This window comes from Pezoporus flaviventris, unplaced genomic scaffold (genome assembly GCF_033815535.1).
Source record: "Pezoporus flaviventris isolate CSIRO_AGI_PZ_B2104156 unplaced genomic scaffold, CSIRO_AGI_Pfla_v1 ptg000436l, whole genome shotgun sequence".
In the NCBI taxonomy this organism is placed as follows: Eukaryota; Metazoa; Chordata; class Aves; order Psittaciformes; family Psittacidae; genus Pezoporus; species Pezoporus flaviventris.
In genome coordinates, this window is record NW_026892983.1 from 1 (window position 1) to 21,074 (window position 21,074).

The window sequence follows — 21,074 nt, forward strand, 5'->3', positions numbered from 1 at the left end:
ATATTGTTGTACTCTAAAAGACAGAGATTTTATTGAGTGAACTGCAAATTCTGAGTGGGATTCCTTTGATGTAATGCAGACACCAAGATATTCTACCTTACCAAGCTGAAATCCTTTAATGGGCACTGAAGAGAAATAGATACTTTCAATGTAGTCCTAACAGAGGTCAGGTAAACTCTGTGTCCAGATGTTTATTTGTTTTTCTCTGACCATTGATGGAGCTTAAAATAATTAGCTAAAGGCTGGAGACTCCACAATGAAGATACTGGAGGTCATGTGAGATAAACCCCACCCCAATATCTCAGAGATCTTCAGCCCTCAGCTCCAGACCAGTGCTGCTGTTATGCACAGGATGGGTTTAGGAAGACATAGTGATTGTGTCATGGGTTTCCCGCTCATCTTTGTCATCTGCTGAATCTTCAAAGGCCCTCTGGAATGGCCAGCCTGAGGGTAAACTTGATTCTCCGATCCCTGTAGCTTCCCACCAGGAAGTAAATGACAGGGTTGAGGTGCTGTTCACACAGGACAGCACGAAACCGATCTCTGGGGAGTAGAGAAATTTGTAGCCCAAGAAGTCAAAGAGGATCAGGATACTCAAAGGCACAGCAAAAATGAGGAAGAAGAGAACGGTGGGCATGATGACGGTGAAAAGCCTGCCCGTTCGGAGGTGTTGGGAGCTGCACTTGACTCTAAGGAAGAGGATAAGGCTGAAGAGCAGCATGAGGGGTGGTGCAGATTATGAAGTCCAAGGCTCCAATGGTGATGAGCAGGATCTGGCAGGTCCCAGCAGAGCGGTGCACGGAACACAAAACCATACCCAAGAGTGTTCAGCAGCAGGGGAGATACCCCAGAGCAGGCCAGAGATGATGGCAGACAAGTGCTTTGGGCGGTGACTTCTGCACCAGATGGGACAAAGCACAGAGAGGGACCTCTCAATACTGATGGCGGTCAGGAGGTACAAGCCAGTCCCATACATGAAAAGATCCAGGAAGAGGAATATCCCAAACTGCACCCCCACGTTGAACTGCATCAGGTACTGAACCGTCTCTATGGCAATGCAGAGGAGGTACCCAAAGTCGGCAGCAGCCAGGTTCAGGATGTAGACTGTGAAGTGGTTTCTCCTGATGCGGAAGCCAAGATACCATAGCACCATGCGTGCAGCAGTTGATGTGAACACATTTTACACATCACATCAATGTGAACACTTTACTTCCAACCTTGGACCTTTAAAAGGTGATGCCTGCATAGAACACCATCATAGACACCCTCAATTGTCCATGATGAAAGACTAATGTTCTTATGGCTGGCATCTGCCAGATATTTGCAGGGAAATGAAAGAAGGGATGAGCTTCTGGGGCTGATGGTGGTGCAGAAGAGCTTCAGAAGCAGCTGAGGAAGGCACGCACCACACAGTCCTGCACAGTAAAGGAGTCTCAGTGAGGCCTGATATCAAAAGGTGTTACCTGGTGCAGATTAGACTTTTCAGACGCTCTCTCATGGCATCTGCTTCAAATCCCTGTGGGTGTCCCATGAAGCCCTGGCCAGAAGAAATCCAGAGCATTTTTTTTCTGGAATCACAGAGGGGAGGCACAAGGTGTTGGAGAACACAGGCAGGATTATTAGTTCTGGTCAAGGACGTCCTCATTTCTGAATATACCTTTATGGCAGAATTCATTTATCCTCATTTTTACTCCTTTCATGCACCTTCAAAAATCACTCACATAGCAGCAAAGGGGCCTTTCTCCCTTCTTCACACCCAGCTCAGGCAGCAGGGGATGCTTTGAGTACATCTCAAACAGTGTGACACATCCCTGCATCAAGGAATTGAGCCAAGGAGAGAGCTAGGCCCAGGCTGTTGCATGGGCTCTTGGACAATCTGCATGGCCTCTGTTATGCCATATTTAATCCTCAATATGCCACCTACTTTGTTTTTTCCCTAAGGGAACAGATGTCATCTGAGGCTAGAATCAAAATGCGAATGCTATTTAAGATGTTAGAATTACCCCAAACTTTAAAGTACAGGTACTATCATTTTACTTTTTCTATTCAGGTTAGTAAAGTGCCACTACATCTCCCCTGGCATTGAACTGGACAGGAATTTGGAAGGTTTGGAAAACAAGGCAGAAAACTTGATGGCATCCAAAGAGAAAGCATACCTTGGACAAGCAGATGAGCTAAGGACAAAAGTGAAGCAGTCATGGCAGGGAGAGGTGATTATTCATTATATCAAAATAATTAAACTTGGCAAATTTCAGGTTAAGCATACTCTGAGAACAGCTCCTCTGAACTCAACCTAACGTCACTATTCAGTGAGGTGACTCCTCCACCGATCTCTGCAGGCGCTATCTCCCACCTTCAATCTTTGTTTTACTGTTCAGGGGGTCTCTATAGCAAAACAAACTCCTTGGAATTCTTGTGATATTCTTTATAGGGTAGTAGATTAAACAAAAATGCTACTATTGGCTGTAAGAAAAACCTCTGGGTGCAACAGGTGGTGACCAGATAAAAACGTAATGGGTTTGATTCATGCCTTGAAGAGAATATCAGGCAGGAAGGTCATGATGAAAATACAGATCTCTCCCAGCTGAGACTGCTCTGGGTATGGTTTAGGTGTTAACAAGGAGGGGAAGATGGAAAAAAAATCAGGAGCAAAACCAAATCAGGAGATCTGACCCTGACTGTTCCATGATTATGTGATTCTATGGGCTCATATCTATGTTCATGGTTAAAACTCACTGTTCCACACATTAGGCAATAAGTTCTGCTGTTGCTGGGCTCAACACTGGACCAAAGAGGGGAATTACTGATGCAAAATGCCAAATAACCTTACTGCTGGTGGGCAACTGCTGTTGCAGTTGAATTTCTAGCACTGTTGATTTCACAGCTTTGAAATAAGACATGAAGTTGCCAATTCCAGTAGCCTGTATGAGGGCGCAAGTGCACCATTAACCATGTGCATGAGGCTGGAAACCTCATCCTTTCAAAGATGATGAAGAAAAGAGAAATGGAAGGGTGCAAACCAGCGCAAACAGAAAAAATGACAAAGATACCCAACGCTAGGCACACAGCTCAACAGGGATCATGGCCATGAACAAGGAGTGAACATAGATGGCTCTGTACGACATAAGGTAAGGTGGAGGGGAAGGGTAAGAACAGATAGGAGACGGAATGCACAAAATCATAAAATCACATAATGATTTGGACTAGAAGGGACCTTAAAGCTCATCCAGTTCCAATAACCTGCCACGAGCAGAGACACCTTCCACTACAGCAGGTTTCTCATCCATGGCCAGAAATCCACGAGGGCATCTCTCTCACAGCTTCTTCAGGCAAAGAGTTCCCCCAAAGCACCGCAACACTCAGCTGCTCAGCCAAAGTACACACATGGGGTCAAGGCCATAAGGGTCTGTTCTGCTGACAGACAGAATATGCCACAAAATGACACAGGCTACCTGTATAATATGCGCAGTTTATTTAACAAGCTCATTAAAGCCAATAAGCGCACTAATGCAATCACACTAACGTGAATTAGGTAAATATCTCTCACTATATACAGTGAATAAGTACAATAAAGCAAATCAGAGATACAGATATGTAACTGAAGTACCGAAGAAACATTGCAATGCATCAAGCATGACTGTATAGACACAGCAGAGATTAAAAAGAAATTCATCACCACTTACCACTGAATCATCATCCAGTCCCACACTTCCAGATGGGAAGCCCCCTTGCAGCTGATGCCAGGACTCTCAGGTCACTGGGACAATTCCTATGCTGTGCGTGCACCTGTAGGTGAGGCTTCTCCCACGGCCACAAGCGGCTCCTGCTTTTATACCCATATCAAAACAACCGGCTTTATGCCAGATCGCGGATTGTGTCCTCATGGGACCATGCAGTTTCTCATGATCTCACCATGGTCCACGCTGAGAGCGTTGGCCAGGCACCCCCGTGTGTCCAAGTATGAAGGTCATAGAACAGCTGCACCCCTCTGCTTCCTGTCTCTTTCTGACAAACAGTCACTATGAACATAAACGTATGTACTCAGCCGAACACACTGTGGCAAACGGCATCCTTTGTTATGTCCCTCAGCCCTGAGAGGGAGTCAACTCTCAGCTATGTTCCCCTTCATGACAGGGTGATTGCAACAGGGAGCAGAGCTCAGGCCTCCCCCTCCCCAGCAGGGCCTTGGGCAGTGCTCTCCATGGGGATGCCCTCAGGCACGGGGCTCTCCTCCTTGCTCCTTCCTCTCTCTTCAAACACTCTGCGCAGGGCGACTTGGATGGAGCCTTGGAAGCGGCGCTGCCGGCAGCTCCCCACCAGGAAGTAAATGACTGGGTTGATGCTGCTGTTCAGCAGAGCCAGCACCAGAGTCACCGTTTCAGGAAATAGAAAACCATAATATAAAAGATTAAAGAAAGAATTTACGCTGAAAGGCATCCCTAAGGCAAAGAAGAAGATGATGTTGAGCACAACAGCAACATAGAGTTTCCCCAGGCGCCGTCTCTGTGAGCCACATCGGAGCCTCGTGACCATGGACACGTTGGAAATCAACATCGTTAATGACAAAATCACGGAACAGACAATGCCCACACTTGCAAAGAGCGTGTAATGTCTTTGACCAAGGAGAGAGCAAACATAATATGACAAAATGAAAAACGCAACGCCGGCCCAGAGCACCCCACTCACGATGCCTGACAAGTGCTTTGGGCGGTGGCAGCGATACCAGATTGGGAAGATGACAGAGACACAGCGCTCCGTGCTGATGGCTGTCAGGAGACCCAGGCTGCTGAGGACTAACAAGTGGCTCAGTAATTCAACTGCATCTAAGAAATCATTGTAGAAAGGAAGAAAAGAACCCAAACCATAACAAATTATTGTCAAGTTGAAAAGCCCCAATATGAGCAGAAAATACAAGAGGAGCAGAGAGCAGTCAGCAACAGCCAGATTTAGGATGTAGACAGTGAAAGGATTCTGCCTCAACCGAAAGCCCAGAAACCACAAGACTATCCCATTCCCCACCATTCCAAACACACAGATCACCATGAGGAAACCTAACAAGGTCATAAATCTGCCCGATGCATATAAACATTCATAATTTCCCGCATTGCTCCAATTCCCATCATGTGTGTAATTCAGAGAGAGGTCTGTTGTGTTGGTCTCCTCCATAGCAAATGACCCTGCTCTGGGCAGCCTCCTTCTCCCTCTGCCACCACCTCCTAGGAGACACAAGCAATGAGAAGGCAATGAGGGCCATCGGCGTTCCCCGCTCTCCCCATCTCTCCCCACAGCCCCCCGCCAGCCCCAGGCTGCTCCAGGAAGGACCCGTCCCCCGGCGTGCCCAGCACAGGCTCCCAGCCCTGCAGGCCTGGCCCTGCCCAGGAGCCATCTCCCACCTGCCCGTGCCCGCTCTCCTACCTCCTGCTGCTCCTGCCAACAGCGCTGCTGCACGAGCTCCAGCACAGGGGCCTCCAGCCTCGGCAGCACAAAGCCTCTGGGGATGCTTCCGTGGCCACCCCGCTCTGCTCTGCCGTCTTCCTCGTGCCTGGGGAGCAGAGCTTTGCCCACACATCACGGCCCGTGCTCAGCAGACACCCCTCACAATCTGCCCACATCGCTCACAGCTTCCCCTCACATGGCCCAAGGGGGGAGATCTTGTCAGCAGGAACTGGGCACGTCACCCCCTTCCTCTCCTGCCCCTGGCTTATCACCGGGAGGGGCTGATCTGTTATGATCCCATGAGAAAGGATCTCAGATTCCATAAAGCATCCACTGAAACATCATTTTCTGCATCCAGAACTCACATGAAGGTGGGCATGGGTCAGATAATCTTGTGTCCCTTCAGCAAGGGGTATGGTGGGGAAGAGATTTGGCAGGGCAAGGGCAAGGCAGAAAGATGAGAGTGAGCGAGATGAGCCAGGGAGCAGCAACAATGGGGATGAACGAGCAGAAACCCCTCAGAAGTCACTGGCACTCTCATGGCCTCAACACTGCTTCTTCTTCCCATCCTCCCTGACGTGCGGAACCACCCCTGCTCATGCCCATCCCTCCCTCTGCTCCCCCAGGCCTGATCCTGAACATCGGATCCCAAGGGAATTCCTTCAGCAGAAGCAGACAATGAGGCTGAGCATGTCCTTGCGTCAACTTGCCATGAGAAATCACCATCCTCAGATAGAGAACATCACGGGGGCTTTGCCCACTGCCTCTAATCAAAACCCTGATGTGCTTGTGCCTCCTATGAGATTACACTTTGTGAGCTACATAGTGCTGCAAATGTGCTTTTATCTCCAAGGGGTTCCTCTCACACGATCTCATCCCTTAGCCTCACAGAGAACGGCATTTTCATGGCTTATTTTTTCTCCATCTTTCATGTGTTTTCCAGCTTTTAAAGACCATTTTCTGGGAGTTACAGCCTGTGCTCGTCATCCCCAGGGCTGGAGACCTCCAAGGTTATCCCTTGATTTCATGTGCTGAACGCATGGTAATGAACAAGGTCCACAGTCTAGGCAGAGCTCCCGCCTGGAGCTGCGGGAGTTAGGGCTTAGAGGTAGACTTGAACCAGGGCTAGCGCACAGGCTGAAGGTCCACCCATGAGAGGGGACGGAGACAGGGCTTCAGGCAGGTACAAGTCCTGCGTAGCCCACTCAAAGCCTGGTTGTGTAGGCCTGGAGCAAGGGGCAGGGGATGAATCAGTGGGTCAGAGCAAAGAAGGCCTGCTGTGGCCTTCAGGGCCCTGGAAGAGAATCAGAGTGCTGCACATGGACAGTTCAGTGCTGTTCAGTCATGCTTCATGAGATGAGGTCCCTTTATCCCCGTTCCCTACAGTTTTGGGAATATAACATGTCAGCTCCTGGTTGTCCTACGATGACAGCATGCGCTTTTATTTCTTCACCTCCGCTGTGAAAAGCATTTCCCTTTACTGATTTCCTCTATGGTTTTGCAGAATCAGATGTCCCCCAAGTATTATGTTCCATGCTTTGACACATTAAAGCAAAGCCTTTACGTCCTGGTGATGTCTCCCAGAAGAAAGATGGAAGAAGTCTTCGAGCACCAGTTTCTGTCATTAGAGACAACAAGCGGAGCCCTCATGCTGCTGCGTGTCTGCAGCTCATTGATCTGCCAGCGTTGATGGCCCCTGGCTCGTCTTTCCCACTCTCACCTTTCTGCCATGCGCCATCCCTGGGAACGGTTTATGTACGTTCATTCCTGAGTTAAAATCCCACCTTTCCCCATGTTAGTTCCTCCAGGAGTGAGTGATCCACGGAACACCCAGCCTGAGCAGTCCCAGGCCCGTGCCGCACTCTGCATCTGCCGTGGCCATGGAGAGACCTTCTTGGCTGATGGCAAGGGAGGAGCCTGCAGGCAGCTCACCCTGCGTGTGCTTGCCTGTATCTGAGACTGCTGCCACAGCTCTCACGTGAGCATCCTTTTTGCTTGGCAGTAGAAAGAGCTGACTTCTTCTTTCTGGAACCCCCGTAACAGCTCTAACACCCAGAATGGGATAACATTCCATGGACAGGATATGGCTGTTTGATGGTGTAAGATCCTGGGTTACCGATACCTGAAAGCTCATGAGTTTACCTTACCCATGCCCTCACTTCTTGAGAGTTCAGGATGTAGAAAATACTCTTTCAGTGGGTGTTTTATGGAATCTGAGATCCTTTCTCATGGGTTCATAACAGATCAGCCCCTCCCGGTGATAAGCCAGGGGCAGGAGAGGAAGGGGGTGACGTGCCCAGCTCCTGCTGACAAGATCTCCCCCCTTGGGCCATGTGAGGGGAAGCTGTGAGCGATGTGGGCAGATTGTGAGGGGTGTCTGCTGAGCACGGGCCGTGATGTGTGGGCAAAGCTCTGCTCCCCAGGCACGAGGAAGACGGCAGAGCAGAGCGGGGTGGCCACAGAAGCATCCCCAGAGGCTTTGTGCTGCCGAGGCTGGAGGCCCCTGTGCTGGAGCTCGTGCAGCAGCGCTGTTGGCAGGAGCAGCAGGAGGTAGGAGAGCGGGCACGGGCAGGTGGGAGATGGCTCCTGGGCAGGGCCAGGCCTGCAGGGCTGGGAGCCTGTGCTGGGCACGCCGGGGGACGGGTCCTTCCTGGAGCAGCCTGGGGCTGGCGGGGGGCTGTGGGGAGAGATGGGGAGAGCGGGGAACGCCGATGGCCCTCATTGCCTTCTCATTGCTTGTGTCTCCTAGGAGGTGGTGGCAGAGGGAGAAGGAGGCTGCCCAGAGCAGGGTCATTTGCTATGGAGGAGACCAACACAACAGACCTCTCTCTGAATTACACACATGATGGGAATTGGAGCAATGCGGGAAATTATGAATGTTTATATGCATCGGGCAGATTTATGACCTTGTTAGGTTTCCTCATGGTGATCTGTGTGTTTGGAATGGTGGGGAATGGGATAGTCTTGTGGTTTCTGGGCTTTCGGTTGAGGCAGAATCCTTTCACTGTCTACATCCTAAATCTGGCTGTTGCTGACTGCTCTCTGCTCCTCTTGTATTTTCTGCTCATATTGGGGCTTTTCAACTTGACAATAATTTGTTATGGTTTGGGTTCTTTTCTTCCATTCTACAATGATTTCTTAGATGCAGTTGAATTACTGAGCCACTTGTTAGTCCTCAGCAGCCTGGGTCTCCTGACAGCCATCAGCACGGAGCGCTGTGTCTCTGTCATCTTCCCAATCTGGTATCGCTGCCACCGCCCAAAGCACTTGTCAGGCATCGTGAGTGGGGTGCTCTGGGCCGGCGTTGCGTTTTTCATTTTGTCATATTATGTTTGCTCTCTCCTTGGTCAAAGACATTACACGCTCTTTGCAAGTGTGGGCATTGTCTGTTCCGTGATTTTGTCATTAACGATGTTGATTTCCAACGTGTCCATGGTCACGAGGCTCCGATGTGGCTCACAGAGACGGCGCCTGGGGAAACTCTATGTTGCTGTTGTGCTCAACATCATCTTCTTCTTTGCCTTAGGGATGCCTTTCAGCGTAAATTCTTTCTTTAATCTTTTATATTATGGTATTCTATTACCTGAAACGGTGACTCTGGTGCTGGCTCTGCTGAACAGCAGCATCAACCCAGTCATTTACTTCCTGGTGGGGAGCTGCCGGCAGCGCCGCTTCCAAGGCTCCATCCAAGTCGCCCTGCGCAGAGTGTTTGAAGAGAGAGAAAGGAGCAAGGAGGAGAGCCCCGTGCCTGAGGGCATCCCCATGCAGAGCACTGCCCAAGGCCCTGCTGGGGACGGGGAGGCCTGAGCTCTGCTCCCCATTGCAATGAGGCTCCTGGCCTTGGCCCCACCAAATAAACTGTGTGTGCTTTGGCTGAGCAGCCGAGTGTTGTGGTGCTTTGGGGGAGCTCTTTGGCTGGGGGAGGTGTGAGAGAGAGGCCCCGGGTGAGCTCTGGCTGTGTCTCTTGTCCCAGGCCGGCAGGGCTCTGGCAAAGGGACTGCAAAGATGGGGAAGCCAAGGAGGCTCCTGGATGGGTTTAATGAAGGTTGAGAGAAAGAGAGAATAAGATCCAGGAAAACACTGCAATTTGGAGAGTGAGAGAGAGATGAAGGGGAAAAGAAGGAATCATAGAATCATAGTATAGTTAGGGTTGGAAAGGACATTAAGATCATCTAGTTCCAAGAAAAAGTGAGAGTTAGAGAAAGAATGGAAGGAAGAAAAAGGAAAAAATCAAGGAAAGGCAAAAAGAAAAGGCAAAAAGAAAAGGCAAAAGGAAAGGCAAATAGAACGGGAAGGAAAGGAAAGGTAAAGGAAAAACGAAGGAATGGGAAAGGAATTTCCAGGGAAGGCGAGGGATTTGAAGGCAAGGCAAGGAAAACCAAGGAGAAAGGTGAAGGAAAGGGCGAAGGAAAAGGCATAGGGAATGGCAAAAGGAAAGGGAAGGAAAGGGAAGAAAAGAAGAAAGGGAAAGGAGGGGAAGGAAAAGGAAAGGAATAGAAGGGAAGGGAAGGGAAGGGAAGGGAAGGGGAAAGGGAACTGCAAAAGGAAAGGCAAGGAAAAGAAAGAAAATAAGAAGAAAGGGAAAGGAAGGGAAGGAAAGGGAAAGGAAGAGAAGGAAAAGCAAGGGAAGGGAAGGGAAAGCAGGTGAATGGAAGGGAAGGAATGGCTAGGGAAAAGGGTAAGGAAAAGGAAAAGGGAATGGCAAAGGGAAAGGGAAGGAAAGGAAAGGAAAGGAAAGGAAAGGAAAGGAAAGGAAAGGAAAGGAAAGGAAAGGAAAGGAAAGGAAAGGAAAGGAAAGGAAAGGAAAGGAAAGGAAAGGAAAGGAAAGGAAAGGAAAGGAAAGGAAAGGAAAGAGAATAGAAAGAAAAACAAAAGGAAGGGAAGGGGAGGGGAGAGGAGGGGAGGGGAGGGGAGGAAAGTGCAAATGAAGGAAAAGGGGAGGTAGGAAGGGAAATAAGACACAAAGAAGCAATGAGTGCGAGAGAGAGATGCAAAGAAAGCAAACGAGAAGGAGAAACTGCCCTGCACAGAAGCCCTCGGCCCCGCTGCTCACCCAGACCCTCGAGTCAGGGGGCTGCAGGGTCACATCCAGCCCACGCCCGGCGCTGTTGCCTCTAGATGGCAGGAGAGGGGTTCTGATCATACCGAGCATCTGATCACAACTCGGGGTCTGATCGTGAAGCTACATGATGAGATCAAACATCTAAGACGCATTTATTAAGTGTTGTTTTCCGGAACAGGGCAGGAATCTTTTGTAGTTGAGGGCTTTTTCTCCCTCTCCCATTTTATAGTCCTTTGGTGTGTAAAAACTTTCTGAGTTACAACCTGGCCAGCAAAAGCTCCCATCATCCACAGGATGTCTCCCAGGGCAAGTGCAGGACCATGATCCTCACAGGGACTTTTCCTGCTTCCTGGGATCAGCCTTGCCTGCTTCATCACCCAGGCCGCCTCCCATCTGAGCTTCTTAGTTCTACCAGAATTTGATGGCTTTAGTTATCTTGGCTCTGTGCCTGTACTGCACCAAGTGATTGATTTCCATTCCAGCCACTCCAGTGACCTGTTGCTCTGAGGAACAAGCCAAAGGGCAGAGAACCTTCTGTCACCATCCCAGCTCCCAGAGACCACAGCATCCATAGCTCTGCTCTGCTCATGCCCTTTCTCCCTTCACCTTTCCCTGCCTACTGCATCTTCCCAACCTTGTGCTCCCTACTGAAGTTAATGCAGACTGGTGAGGAGTCATGCCAGGGAGCAACACAGCTCAGAAGCAAATGAGAGCTGGTGTATCCTCCAGCTCCCTGCTAGCAAGGACTGGCAGACACAGAGAGGAGAGGGAAGCAGAGAAAGGGAGAGATAGAAGAAGAGAAAGTGCCGACATGACCCCTTTTACCCGGAGAGTTCTTGAGCCAAGCTAGAGGGGTTCAGTCCTCACTGCCTCAACAGCAATCCACTCCCTGTATCCTCTTTCACATGGAAAATCGAGTCTTTACAGAGCCTCCATTGCTTTTGGGGTTGTTTCATTTTAACCCTACTCCTTTTGCTTTTCTAGATGAGGAACAGGCACACCAGAAGTGGATACAGACCTCGGGTCACGGTTGCGAAATGCTGTTTGCTCAAGCCAACCCATCCCGACAGCCCAGAGTAAAGCAGGAAGAGCCCCAAGAGGCAGTTCCAGTCAAGAACCCACATCATGTGCAGACAAAACTCCATCTGCAGCAGAAGCATTTCGGGGAAAGCCTTCCAGGGGCAATCCCAACCACATGCCTGCTTGCCTGGTAATGACGCTGGATGTGAAATCTTCACACGCTCTTCACACATGTCTGGAGATGCAGACACAAGGGTTTGCCCTGGAATTGTTCTGCTTTGCTCTGCCAAGCATTCTGATCCACCTCAAGCTGCTCTGTTAAGCAGACACACCAAAAACACCCCCACGAGCAGGAGGGAAGAGCTTCCAGGGCTCTGTTTGAGCAAGATCGCTTTTGAGATGGGGAAAGCTCAGACCTGTTGAATAGGACAGATTCAGAGCAAAAGTTTTGAATCATCCCAGACTGGTTTGGGTTGGAAGGGAGCTTAAAGCTCATCCAGCTCCAACCCCGACCACGGGCAGGGACACCTTCCACTGGAGCAGCTTGCTCCAAGCCCCTGTGTCCAACCTGGCCTTGAACACTGCCAGGGATGGGGCAGCCACAGCTTCTCTGGGCACCCTGTGCCAGCGCCTCAGCACCCTCACAGGGAAGAGCTTCTGCCTCAGAGCTCATCTCAGTCTCCCCTCGGGCAGGTTCAAGCCATTCCCCTTGGCCTGTCCCTACATCCCTTGTCCCAAGCCCCTCTCCAGGTTTCCTGCAGCCCCTTCAGGCACTGGAGCTGCTCTAAGGTCTCCTCTTAAGGAGCTTTCTCTTGTCCAGGCTGACCCAGCCCAACTGTCTCAGCCTGCCTTCAGAGCATAGGTATTTCGTCACTTTGTTCAGTGTTCTCTCCCATGCCACCCAGCACACTTTGTCATGCTGCAGCTAATCCTGTTCTGGCCCATATTCCTTCTCTCCATCCCTGGAGCATCTTCTCCCGGGGGGGGGGGGGGGGGGGGGGAGGTTGCAGAGGTTTAAACAGCTGGTTCCACTGTGTTTGCTCTGGGAGTTTCACCTTTGTTCTGGGGCTCTGCTACATCTCCAAAAGCCCTCTTGAAAGCAACCCTCACAGAGAGTGTGAACTTCCTTGTGCAGCTCCCAGCCAAGAAGTAAATAGCAGGGTTGATGCTGCTGTTCACACAGGCCAAGGGCAGAGAGGCATCGAAGACAAAGACTGAAAAATCAAACAGCCTTAGCAAAAGCCAATACTCAAAATCAGCTGTGAAGAAGGGGAAGAAGACGACAGCAAGCAGGACCACAGCACAGAGCTTCCCTGGAGGATGCTGCCATGAACAGCACAAGACCCTGGCAAGCAGGGTTAAACCAGATAAAACCAGGGTAAGTAGTGATAAGAGGTAGCTGAGGATGAAGGCAATGAGTGCTGCAGGGCAGAAGAAGAGGGTCAGGGCGAGAAGAAAGGAGAGGGCCCAGAACAGGGCACACACAAGCACTGGCAAGCACTGGGAGCAGTGGCAGTGGGCCATGGGGAGGACAGACAGAGCTGCCACGGCACTGAAGGCTGTCAGGAGGAAGACGCTGGCGGTGAAAGAGAAGAGAATGGTGATGTTCAACACAGTTGTCACGTCCCGTGAGCCCAGCCTGTGGCAAAGGGTCTCCGGGCCATAAAGTACCCCAAGGGCAGTGGTGATGGAGAGGAGGAAGGTGAAGTCAGCCAAGGCCAGGTTGAGAACGTAGATGGTGATGGGGTTCCTGCGGACATGGGAAGTGAAGAACCAGAGCACAGCCGCGTTCCCCAGCAGCCCACAAAGGCAGATGAGCAGTGTGGCAGGGACTTTGCTCCAGTGACCAGGTTCCCAGTTGGTCCAGTTGTAGTGAGTGTCCCCATGCATCAAGAGCTGGTGATGCCAACTCCTGTTCCACACTGGCTGGCTCCAGCAAGCAGGGCTGGCTCCTTCCACGGCAGGGAGTGATGTGCTCATTGCAAAACCTCTGCTGCTTCTCCTTCCTCCTCACGCAGCTGCAGGGATGAGATGAAGCAGAGACACCTTAGAACCTCTATTGTCTCTCACAATAGGCTTTCAGATCTTTGCAGCCATGCCCCAGCTTCTACATGGAGGAGCACAGAGAGAAATGAGGGACAGGAGAGGTGGAAGACAGGATGTGGGGAGATGGGGTTGACATACCTGGCACAAAAAGCATGTATAGAGGGAGATGCCCCCTTCCCAGCTTTTAATGAAACAGATCTGGAGGAGAGAAATAATAAGATAAAAGGATTGTCCTTGGAGGTGCCTGTGCAGGTGGTTGGAAATAGATGATCCTTAAAGTCCCTTCCAACCTAAGCCGTGCTGGGATTCTATGTCAAAGATCAAGTTATTTACAGGGTGGATCTGATAGGGATTCTCAGGTATCTAATATTATAGCTGACGTTACCAAGCTGCTGGGTTCCTTCAGTGGGACACTCATTTCACTGCTCCCCTACCACCTTTTCCCACGGGTCTCCATACCCCACAGACCACCATTCCCCAGTATTGACCAACAGGTTCAACACCAGTGAGGGGAGGCGCTAAATTAAGCTGGAAAATACCACCCAGAAAGGTCTGACCTTGTCTCCTCTGGTAGCCTGGAGCAGACGCCCATCACCTCTGCTCACCACCTCCTGCCTCTGTGATGCTTCATGAGGTTTCCTGGAATTAGCACTTGGAAAGCTGGACCGAAGCCTTGGTGAGCCTGTGCAGCCTCCAGCAAGGGGTCGTTCTCAGCTCCTTTCACAAAGCAGCTTGCTGACAGCCAAGCAGGTCAAGGGCTCCTGTAAAGAGGGGGCTATTTCATTGTGTTTGACAGGACAGGAAATGACTAAAAGGACTCTCAGAAATCAGACCTATGGGAAGAGCTGATTGTTGATGGTGTCATGTTCCTCTTTTATTTCATTTTAAAGCAACCCCAGTCCCAAAATACTCCTCTCTTTGGACGGAATGAACTTTCCTCCTCCTCCCATTCCAGGCGGATATCTTTAGGACCCAGTGCTACAAGCTGGGAGTTGCAGCAAAACCTCTATTTCTGATTCAGATCTGGGTTTGAAACCCATACACCACAATTTCACTGCAATACTTGACCTTCAAATGCACCATTTCCAAGAGCACCAAGCGGCAAAGAAAAGATGGATCAGGATTCCAGGAAAATCTGGGGTTTCCTAAGGAGAGGTGAATCAGAGCTGCTCACTTGGTTTTAACCATCTAAAAGTTATGGGTTTCATCTGAGTTTCTTCTACAGTGCCTCAGACAGGCCCATGAAATTTGCAGAGAGCTGAAGGGAGGTGAGATGGCTCCTACCCAGGCTGACTGTGGTGCAGGACAAACGCAACAGCTCCTGTTGCATCTGGGAGCAGGGATGCTCCTGCTGGGAACTGGCACATGTGGGGACTGCAGGACCAAAGCCACCTCCTCTCTCGCTTGGTGATGCTGTGCTTGTGTCCCCAGCTGGAGAATCTCACATCTTGCAATGCCAATGCTTTCAAGTGCAAACAGGCCATGAGAAGAGAATCAGAGAAACAGAGAACCATGGAATGGTTTGTGCTGGAAGGGAGCTTAAAGCTCATCCAGCTCCAACCCCGGCCACAGGCAGGGACCCCTTCCACCAGAGCAGCTTGCTCCAAGCCCCTGTGTCCAACCTGGCCTTGAACACTGCCAGGGATGGGGCAGCCACAGCTTCTCTGGGCACCCTGTGCCAGCGCCTCAGCACCCTCCCAGGGAAGAGCTTCTGCCTCAGAGCTCATCTCAGTCTCCCCTCGGGCAGGTTCAAGCCATTCCCCTTGGCCTGTCCCTGCAGGCCCTTGTCCAAAGCCCCTTTCCAGGTTTCCTGTAGGTCAAGGTACATCAACATCTACCCATGTGCTCGAGAAAAGAGCAGAATCAGACAGGGTTTCTCAGCTTCTGCTTTTGAGGGTAACATCCTGAGAGCGATTTCCAGCACATGATTTACAGACACGGGCTGTTTGCTTGTTTTGGGGTCAGGCTTGTGTGTGACCAAAGGCACCTACAGCCTGTAAATGCTATGGCTCTGGTATCAGTTGTTTCTGTGTGCTGGGAAAGCCAATAACACCATCTGGCAGGCAGAGCTCAGTCTCCTCCAGCCATCACACACGAGAACCATCCTTCTCTGTCTGCCTCTTTTCTTGCCTCTGCCCTGGTGGTTTGCTCCATGGGCTTCTCCATCCACGGCACAGAACTGCACTTGCCAGCAGCCATCAGACACTGGCTGGCTGTCCATCCTCTGTCCAACCCAGAGTGCCCACCCCCAGCAGCACTTGCCTCTTTGCCTGTCCCTGCTCCCCCACCTAAACCCCCTTGGAAGGGTAGAGGTTTGCGTGTTGAGTGATGCTTCCAGCTCCATTAGCCAGGCTGAGATGGGTTTTCTCTGTCAGACTCTGCCACAGGAGGACAGAAAGACAGAGGGAGCTGAGAGCATCCTTTCTGTCCCTTCACCATCACCTCCTGTGGTCTGGAGGCTTTTGAGGATCAGAGTAGTGAGTGTTTGGTGCTTTAGTATCAGGCATCAAGGTCCCAGGAGCAGATAGAGGCAGGAAGAGTTGGGACTTCCTATGTGGGAAGCAGACAAGATGCAGATTGAGGCCCAGGAGCATGGCTGCGCTAACCCTGGAGAACAGGAAAATGGATAAGGCAGGACCTCCTGGACCACATCGTTTCAGCATGTATCATGCATGTACAACGCCTAATGGGCAGCGTGAGGGGATGGTCACATCCATGATTTTGAGAACAAGCTCCCCATGGAGCCATCAAGGAAGAAACCGCAGTCTCCGGTAAGTTACCCAAAAGACACCTTTATTTAAATAACTTAAAACCGAGTTTGAGCTGGGAACCAGCCCTGCCCATGGCCATGTCCTGAGGGACACCACTGTCCACTGCTGGTCCTGCTCACCCAGCCAGGCCATGGGGTGCTGTCATGGGCTGCAAAGGCAGGGCCACCCCTCTCCAGTCTCAGCCACAGGGGTTTAGGCAGCGATTTCCATCACAGGGGTCCCACCTCTTGGGAATCTGCCTTATCTTCAAAGACCCTCTGAAGAGCCACTCTGAAAGATCCCCTGAACGTGAACTTCCCATAGCTCCCAACCAGGACGTAAATAACGGGATTGATGCTGCTGTTAAAAGAGGCCAGCAAGAGGCAGACCTCAAAGACGAAGTTAATATACACAAAGAAGTTGAGGAAGATCTGGACACTGAGTGGGATGCCAAAGAGGAGGAAGAAGAGAACGGTGAGGAAGATGACCGCGTACAGCCTTCCTGGGTGGTGTTGCCAAGAGCTGCGTCTGAGCTTGACGAAGAGGATCACGTTGGAAAGAACCATAAAGGGAGTGAAAAGGCAGAAATTGAGGCAGCACAAGAGCCCGAGAACCGTCCAGCAGTGCTGGGAATGATCCGGGTCACACACGAAGTGCACCAGCCCCGCAAGCACACAGGAGAGGGCCCACAGCAGGATACACATTGCAGCAGAGAGGGGCTCCGGGCGGTGGCCTCGGCACCAGAAGGGCCAGAGGACACCCATACACCTCTCCACGCTGATGGCAGTGAGGAGGTAGAGGCTGGTGCCGTACGTGAGCAGGACCATGGAGTGAAACAGCTGCAGCACCCCCAGGAGCGCTGGCTGGGAGCAGCTGAGCATGGGCATGTGATAGACCACAAGGAAAGCCGATGTGAAGAGGAGAAAGCAGGAGTCGGCCACGGCCAGGTTCAGGAGGTAGGCGGTGAAGGGGCTCCTCCTGATGCGGAAGCCAAGGAGCCAGAGGATGGCTCCGTTCCCCACCAGCCCACACAGGCAGATGAGCAGGGTGATGCTCCCAGTGACGAGTTCGGGAATGTGCTCTGCAAAGCACCGGGTCCCGTTGTGTTCAGCCTCATAGACCAGGCTCTCTGTGGGTGCTGGGGACACCATATGCGAGTCATGGATCGTGCCGTTGGGATGTCGGTTCATCTTCCTCTTCTTGTGCTCGCCTGGGGAAAGGCAAGAGATGAAGGCACAATCAGTGGCTTTCAGGTCACCAGTACTTGGAATGTCCTCTGGTAATCCTGGTTTCTGCAATCCCTCACAAGCTACAGCATCTGCTAGCCAGAGAGCTTAAGAACTGAGCAGTGAGAGGAGAGTGGAGTGGAGTGGAGTGGAGTGGAGTGGAGTGGAGTGGAGTGGAGTGGAGTGGAGTGGAGTGGAGTGGGGAAGGGAAGGGAAGGGAAGGGAAGGGAAGGGAAGGGAAGGGGAAGAGAAGAGAAGAGAAGAGAAGAGAAGAGAAGAGAAGAGAAGAGAAGAGAAGAGAAGAGGAAGAGAAAAGAAGAGAAGGGGAAGAGAAGAGAAGGGGAAGGGAAGAGAAGAGAAGGGGAAGGGAAGAGAAGGGGAAGGGAAGAGAAGGGGAAGAGAAGAGAAGGGGAAGGGAGGAGAGGAGAGGAGAGGAGAGGAGAGGAGAGGAGAGGAGAGGAGAGGAGAGGAGAGGAGAGGAGAGGAGAGGAGAGGAGAGGAGAGGAGAGGAGAGGAGAGGAGAGGAGAGGAGAGGAGAGGAGAGGAGAGGAGAGGAGAAGAAAAATAGGGATAGGAGGGGAAAGCTTGGCCCAGGGGGACAGCAGACAGTCTTGGAAGAGGAGTGGAGGGAGGAACAAGAGGCATGTGGAGCCATTTGGCCTTGAAGGGCTGGAAACAGCTGAGGAGACAGATGGGAAGAATGAAGAGGACAGAGGCAGGATTGGAGGTGAGTCCCAGACCCCTCTCACCAGGCAGGGGAGGGCAGAATCCTTGCACAGCTTGGTTTCCAGAGCTGCAGTCCTCTGCGTCAGACTTGCACATGAAACCTTTCCACAGCTGCTATGCCAAAACCATCCCAGGTGAGATCTGGCCACCAGGAACAAGGTGATGAGGTTCCTCCAGCAGTTTGCGTGTGGGCTCTGGCACCACGGCTCTTCCTCAGCTCCAAATGGGGCCTGGGACCACGGCTTCTGCTCAGGGGTGGTCGCTGAAGGGATGCAGATGTGCCAGGGCTTGGGCATCACTTGTGAGAGCAGCGGAAGCAGATTGCCAAAGACCCACGCTCACAGGACGGGCGTTGCAGACCCATGGGCTGGTTGCTTCAAATGCTTCCTGTTTGCAAACCTGCTGTTGTGTTGTTTTCCTTCTTGTTCTCCTCTTCTGAGCCCATCAGCAACACCCCTGATGTGTCACAGTTCCCATCCATGTGAACGTGCACATTTCGCTGTCACAAAGAAGCCACCATCAGCCCCAGGGAGATGATGCTGGGTGTCACTTCCCTGTCTGCAAGAGCTGAGTGGACGCCTCCATCACCCCATGCCATGGGGCTGGGCAAGAGGGAAGCGGGATGGAGAGATGCAACCAGCCACTGCATCCCAGGGATGACACACACCACTGGACCTGCCCCTCACTGGTGCTGGCTGCTCCATGCCCCATCCTCACGTCTCACAGTGCTGAGGCTGCAGGGATGCAGCGTGAGTCCTGGGAGGAGAACTTTGCTCATTGTGTGGTCTCTGTCCTGCTTCCCTGTCTGCTGTGTCTATGCCCCATAGAATCATGGAACCGTTTGGGTTGAAGGGACCTTAAAGCTCCTTCAGCTCCAACCCCTGTCACGGGCAGGGACCCTTTCCACTGGAGCAGCTTGCTCCAAGCCCCTGTGTCCAACCTGGCCTTGAGCACTGCCAGGGATGGGGCAGCCACAGCTTCTCTGGGCACCCTGTGCCAGCGCCTCAGCACCCTCCCAGGGAAGAGCTTCTGCCTAAGAGCTCATCTCAGTCTCCCCTCGGGCAGGTTCAAGCCATTCCCCTTGGCCTGTCCCTACAGGCCCTTGTCCCAAGCCCCTCTCCAGCTTTCCTGCAGCCCCTTTAGGCACTGGAGCTGCTCTCAGGTCTCCCCTTCAGGAGCCTTCTCTTGTCCAGGCTGCCCCAGCCCAGCTCTCTCAGCCTGGCTCCAGAGCAGAGCTGCTCCAGCCCTTGCAACATCTTCATATTCCCCTTATGACCACTGTGATCCCAAACAAATATTGGAAGGAGTTAAAAAGAAGGCAGGAAGCAGAATTGGATATTGGTCTTTTACCATCTCTGCCGTATCCAGGGCCAGATGGAGGGAATGCCAAACCACAGGAACATATGTGTGAACTGAGCTTCATTAATCAGCATTCCTCCGCCTGCGGCTCACGCTGCGGATGGCCCAAGAGAAGGCCCTCACTTCCCGACAGGAACATCTTCTCCCAACCCACCCTGACATTATATTTATAAGAAATGAGAACAAAACAGGCTAGTAACAACAATATATGGCTGGTAACAAAGGGCAATCCTTCCACCCGGGGTTGTTTAACTAAAACAAGTGTCTTAGTGCTGAGCTTCCAAGTGTCCCAGTGAGCAGCGATGCCAAGGGAGCTCTGCAATCACCACTGCCATCTCCTCATCTCCCTCCCTTTGTCCCAGGTGTTCTTCCAACAACAAGTCCTTTGGACCAGCACGCTCCAAATTCCCCCTCGGCACGCTCCCAGCATCCCAGTGCAGCATCCTCTGGGAAGCCCTGCTGGAGGAATGGGCTGGGAATAGTCTCCCACTGTGGGGCAATGGGGAATACACCCTGTCAGCTCTGAACCTGACTTGCTGAGGGGCTTCTTCTTTCAGCCTCTGCAATCAAGCCAAAAGTAGCTTTTTTATGCTAAAGCAGTATAAGGAATAACTAAAAATGCCTTGCTCTGATAACAGGCTGTGTTAAATGCAACGCAGCAGCACTGCAGCTCCATCTCTCTGTTGCTCCCAAAGCTTCTGGTCAGCTGGAATTCCATGGGACAGAGGGAAAGCTTTCTTCATCCATCTACAGACAGTGCAAATTGGCACAGGCCTGCAGAGTGGTACCTCACAGCTTCTGCAGCTGCAGGATGTGCTTCACCATCCATCATCCTCCTCCTCCCAGGGAAGGGAGACCCATTGCAGCATCCACAGCCATGAGTGGTGTGACAGCATCCCAAACCCTCCCACTTCTAAGGTGTTTTTTTCCTCCTGAAACTTGCCCAGACATGGTTGTGCTTTTATTTTGGTGTTCCCCACAGCAGGAATCTTGCAGAGGTGACCATGAATAGGAGGTTTCAGTCACAAATCCTCTGGGTGCTGCTGATGCAGATGCACGTATGCATGCGCCTGTTTCCAGGATGGCCCCATCCATTCCACCCCAGGTCCAAAGCCCAGGAGTGCTGCAATAAAGATGCTCTTTCCCTTCTGACTCTGCAGCTGGGAAGTAGCCCCATCAGAGGCTAATGGGGGTGGCTGTGGGGACCATGTTGGGTTTGCCTGGCTCAGGAAGCTGGGATGAGGCTGGAGAGTTCGGATGGAGGATGCTGGAGGAGATGGGAGTGGGGAGGATCCTGCAGGTCCCACCAGCATTCCAGGGCTGGTGACTCAGTGATGGGCTCTGCCCATGCACGAAACATGGGTGATAGGGTCTGCTTTTCTCATACAGCCTCACTGAAGGAAGGGACTTCGATTTGAAGTGGTTTTGATATGAACCCTTGGAGACAAC

The 21,074-nt window shown here is 51.7% G+C and overlaps 4 protein-coding genes and 1 pseudogene across 4 annotated transcripts; 1 reads left to right on the forward strand and 4 right to left on the reverse strand.

Annotated features, from left to right (window-relative positions):
- Nucleotides 1-358: 358 nt before the first annotated feature.
- On the reverse strand, nt 359-1,153 carry LOC133263703 (proto-oncogene Mas-like; annotated as a pseudogene).
- A 2,482-nt stretch (nt 1,154-3,635) lies between these two features.
- LOC133263716 (mas-related G-protein coupled receptor member X1-like) lies at nt 3,636-5,047 on the reverse strand. Its single transcript, XM_061443598.1, has one exon. The coding sequence runs from the start codon at nt 5,041-5,043 to the stop codon at nt 4,159-4,161; it is 885 nt and encodes a 294-aa protein (XP_061299582.1). The 5' UTR covers nt 5,044-5,047; the 3' UTR covers nt 3,636-4,158.
- Nucleotides 5,048-8,354: 3,307 nt separating this feature from the next.
- Nucleotides 8,355-9,243, forward strand: LOC133263711 (mas-related G-protein coupled receptor member X1-like). Its single transcript, XM_061443585.1, has one exon. The coding sequence runs from the start codon at nt 8,359-8,361 to the stop codon at nt 9,241-9,243; it is 885 nt and encodes a 294-aa protein (XP_061299569.1). The 5' UTR covers nt 8,355-8,358.
- Nucleotides 9,244-12,529: 3,286 nt separating this feature from the next.
- LOC133263717 (proto-oncogene Mas-like) lies at nt 12,530-13,533 on the reverse strand. The gene has a single exon (XM_061443599.1). It carries the CDS (start codon nt 13,496-13,498, stop codon nt 12,533-12,535), a length of 966 nt encoding a protein of 321 aa, XP_061299583.1. The 5' UTR covers nt 13,499-13,533; the 3' UTR covers nt 12,530-12,532.
- A 2,828-nt stretch (nt 13,534-16,361) lies between these two features.
- LOC133263706 (proto-oncogene Mas-like) lies at nt 16,362-18,766 on the reverse strand. The gene is made up of 2 exons (XM_061443578.1): nt 18,290-18,766; nt 16,362-17,524 (listed from the first exon to the last, which is right to left on the reverse strand). The coding sequence occupies exons 1-2, from the start codon at nt 18,360-18,362 to the stop codon at nt 16,545-16,547; spliced, it is 1,053 nt and encodes a 350-aa protein (XP_061299562.1). The 5' UTR covers nt 18,363-18,766; the 3' UTR covers nt 16,362-16,544.
- Nucleotides 18,767-21,074: the final 2,308 nt, after the last annotated feature.

What these genes read in the sequence shown, in the direction of transcription:
- LOC133263717 (XM_061443599.1), bottom strand. Translation starts at nt 13,498, where the DNA reads ATGAGCACATCACTCCCTGCCGTGGAAGGAGCCAGCCCTGCTTGCTGG.
- LOC133263711 (XM_061443585.1), top strand. Translation starts at nt 8,359, where the DNA reads ATGGTGATCTGTGTGTTTGGAATGGTGGGGAATGGGATAGTCTTGTGG.
- LOC133263706 (XM_061443578.1), bottom strand. Translation starts at nt 18,362, where the DNA reads ATGTGCAAGTCTGACGCAGAGGACTGCAGCTCTGGAAACCAAGCTGTG. An exon ending in ATTCTGCCCTCCCCTGCCTG is followed by an intron (nt 17,525 to 18,289) that starts GTGAGAGGGGTC and finishes GCCTTTCCCCAG; the next exon opens with GCGAGCACAAGAAGAGGAAG.
- LOC133263716 (XM_061443598.1), bottom strand. Translation starts at nt 5,043, where the DNA reads ATGGTGATCTGTGTGTTTGGAATGGTGGGGAATGGGATAGTCTTGTGG.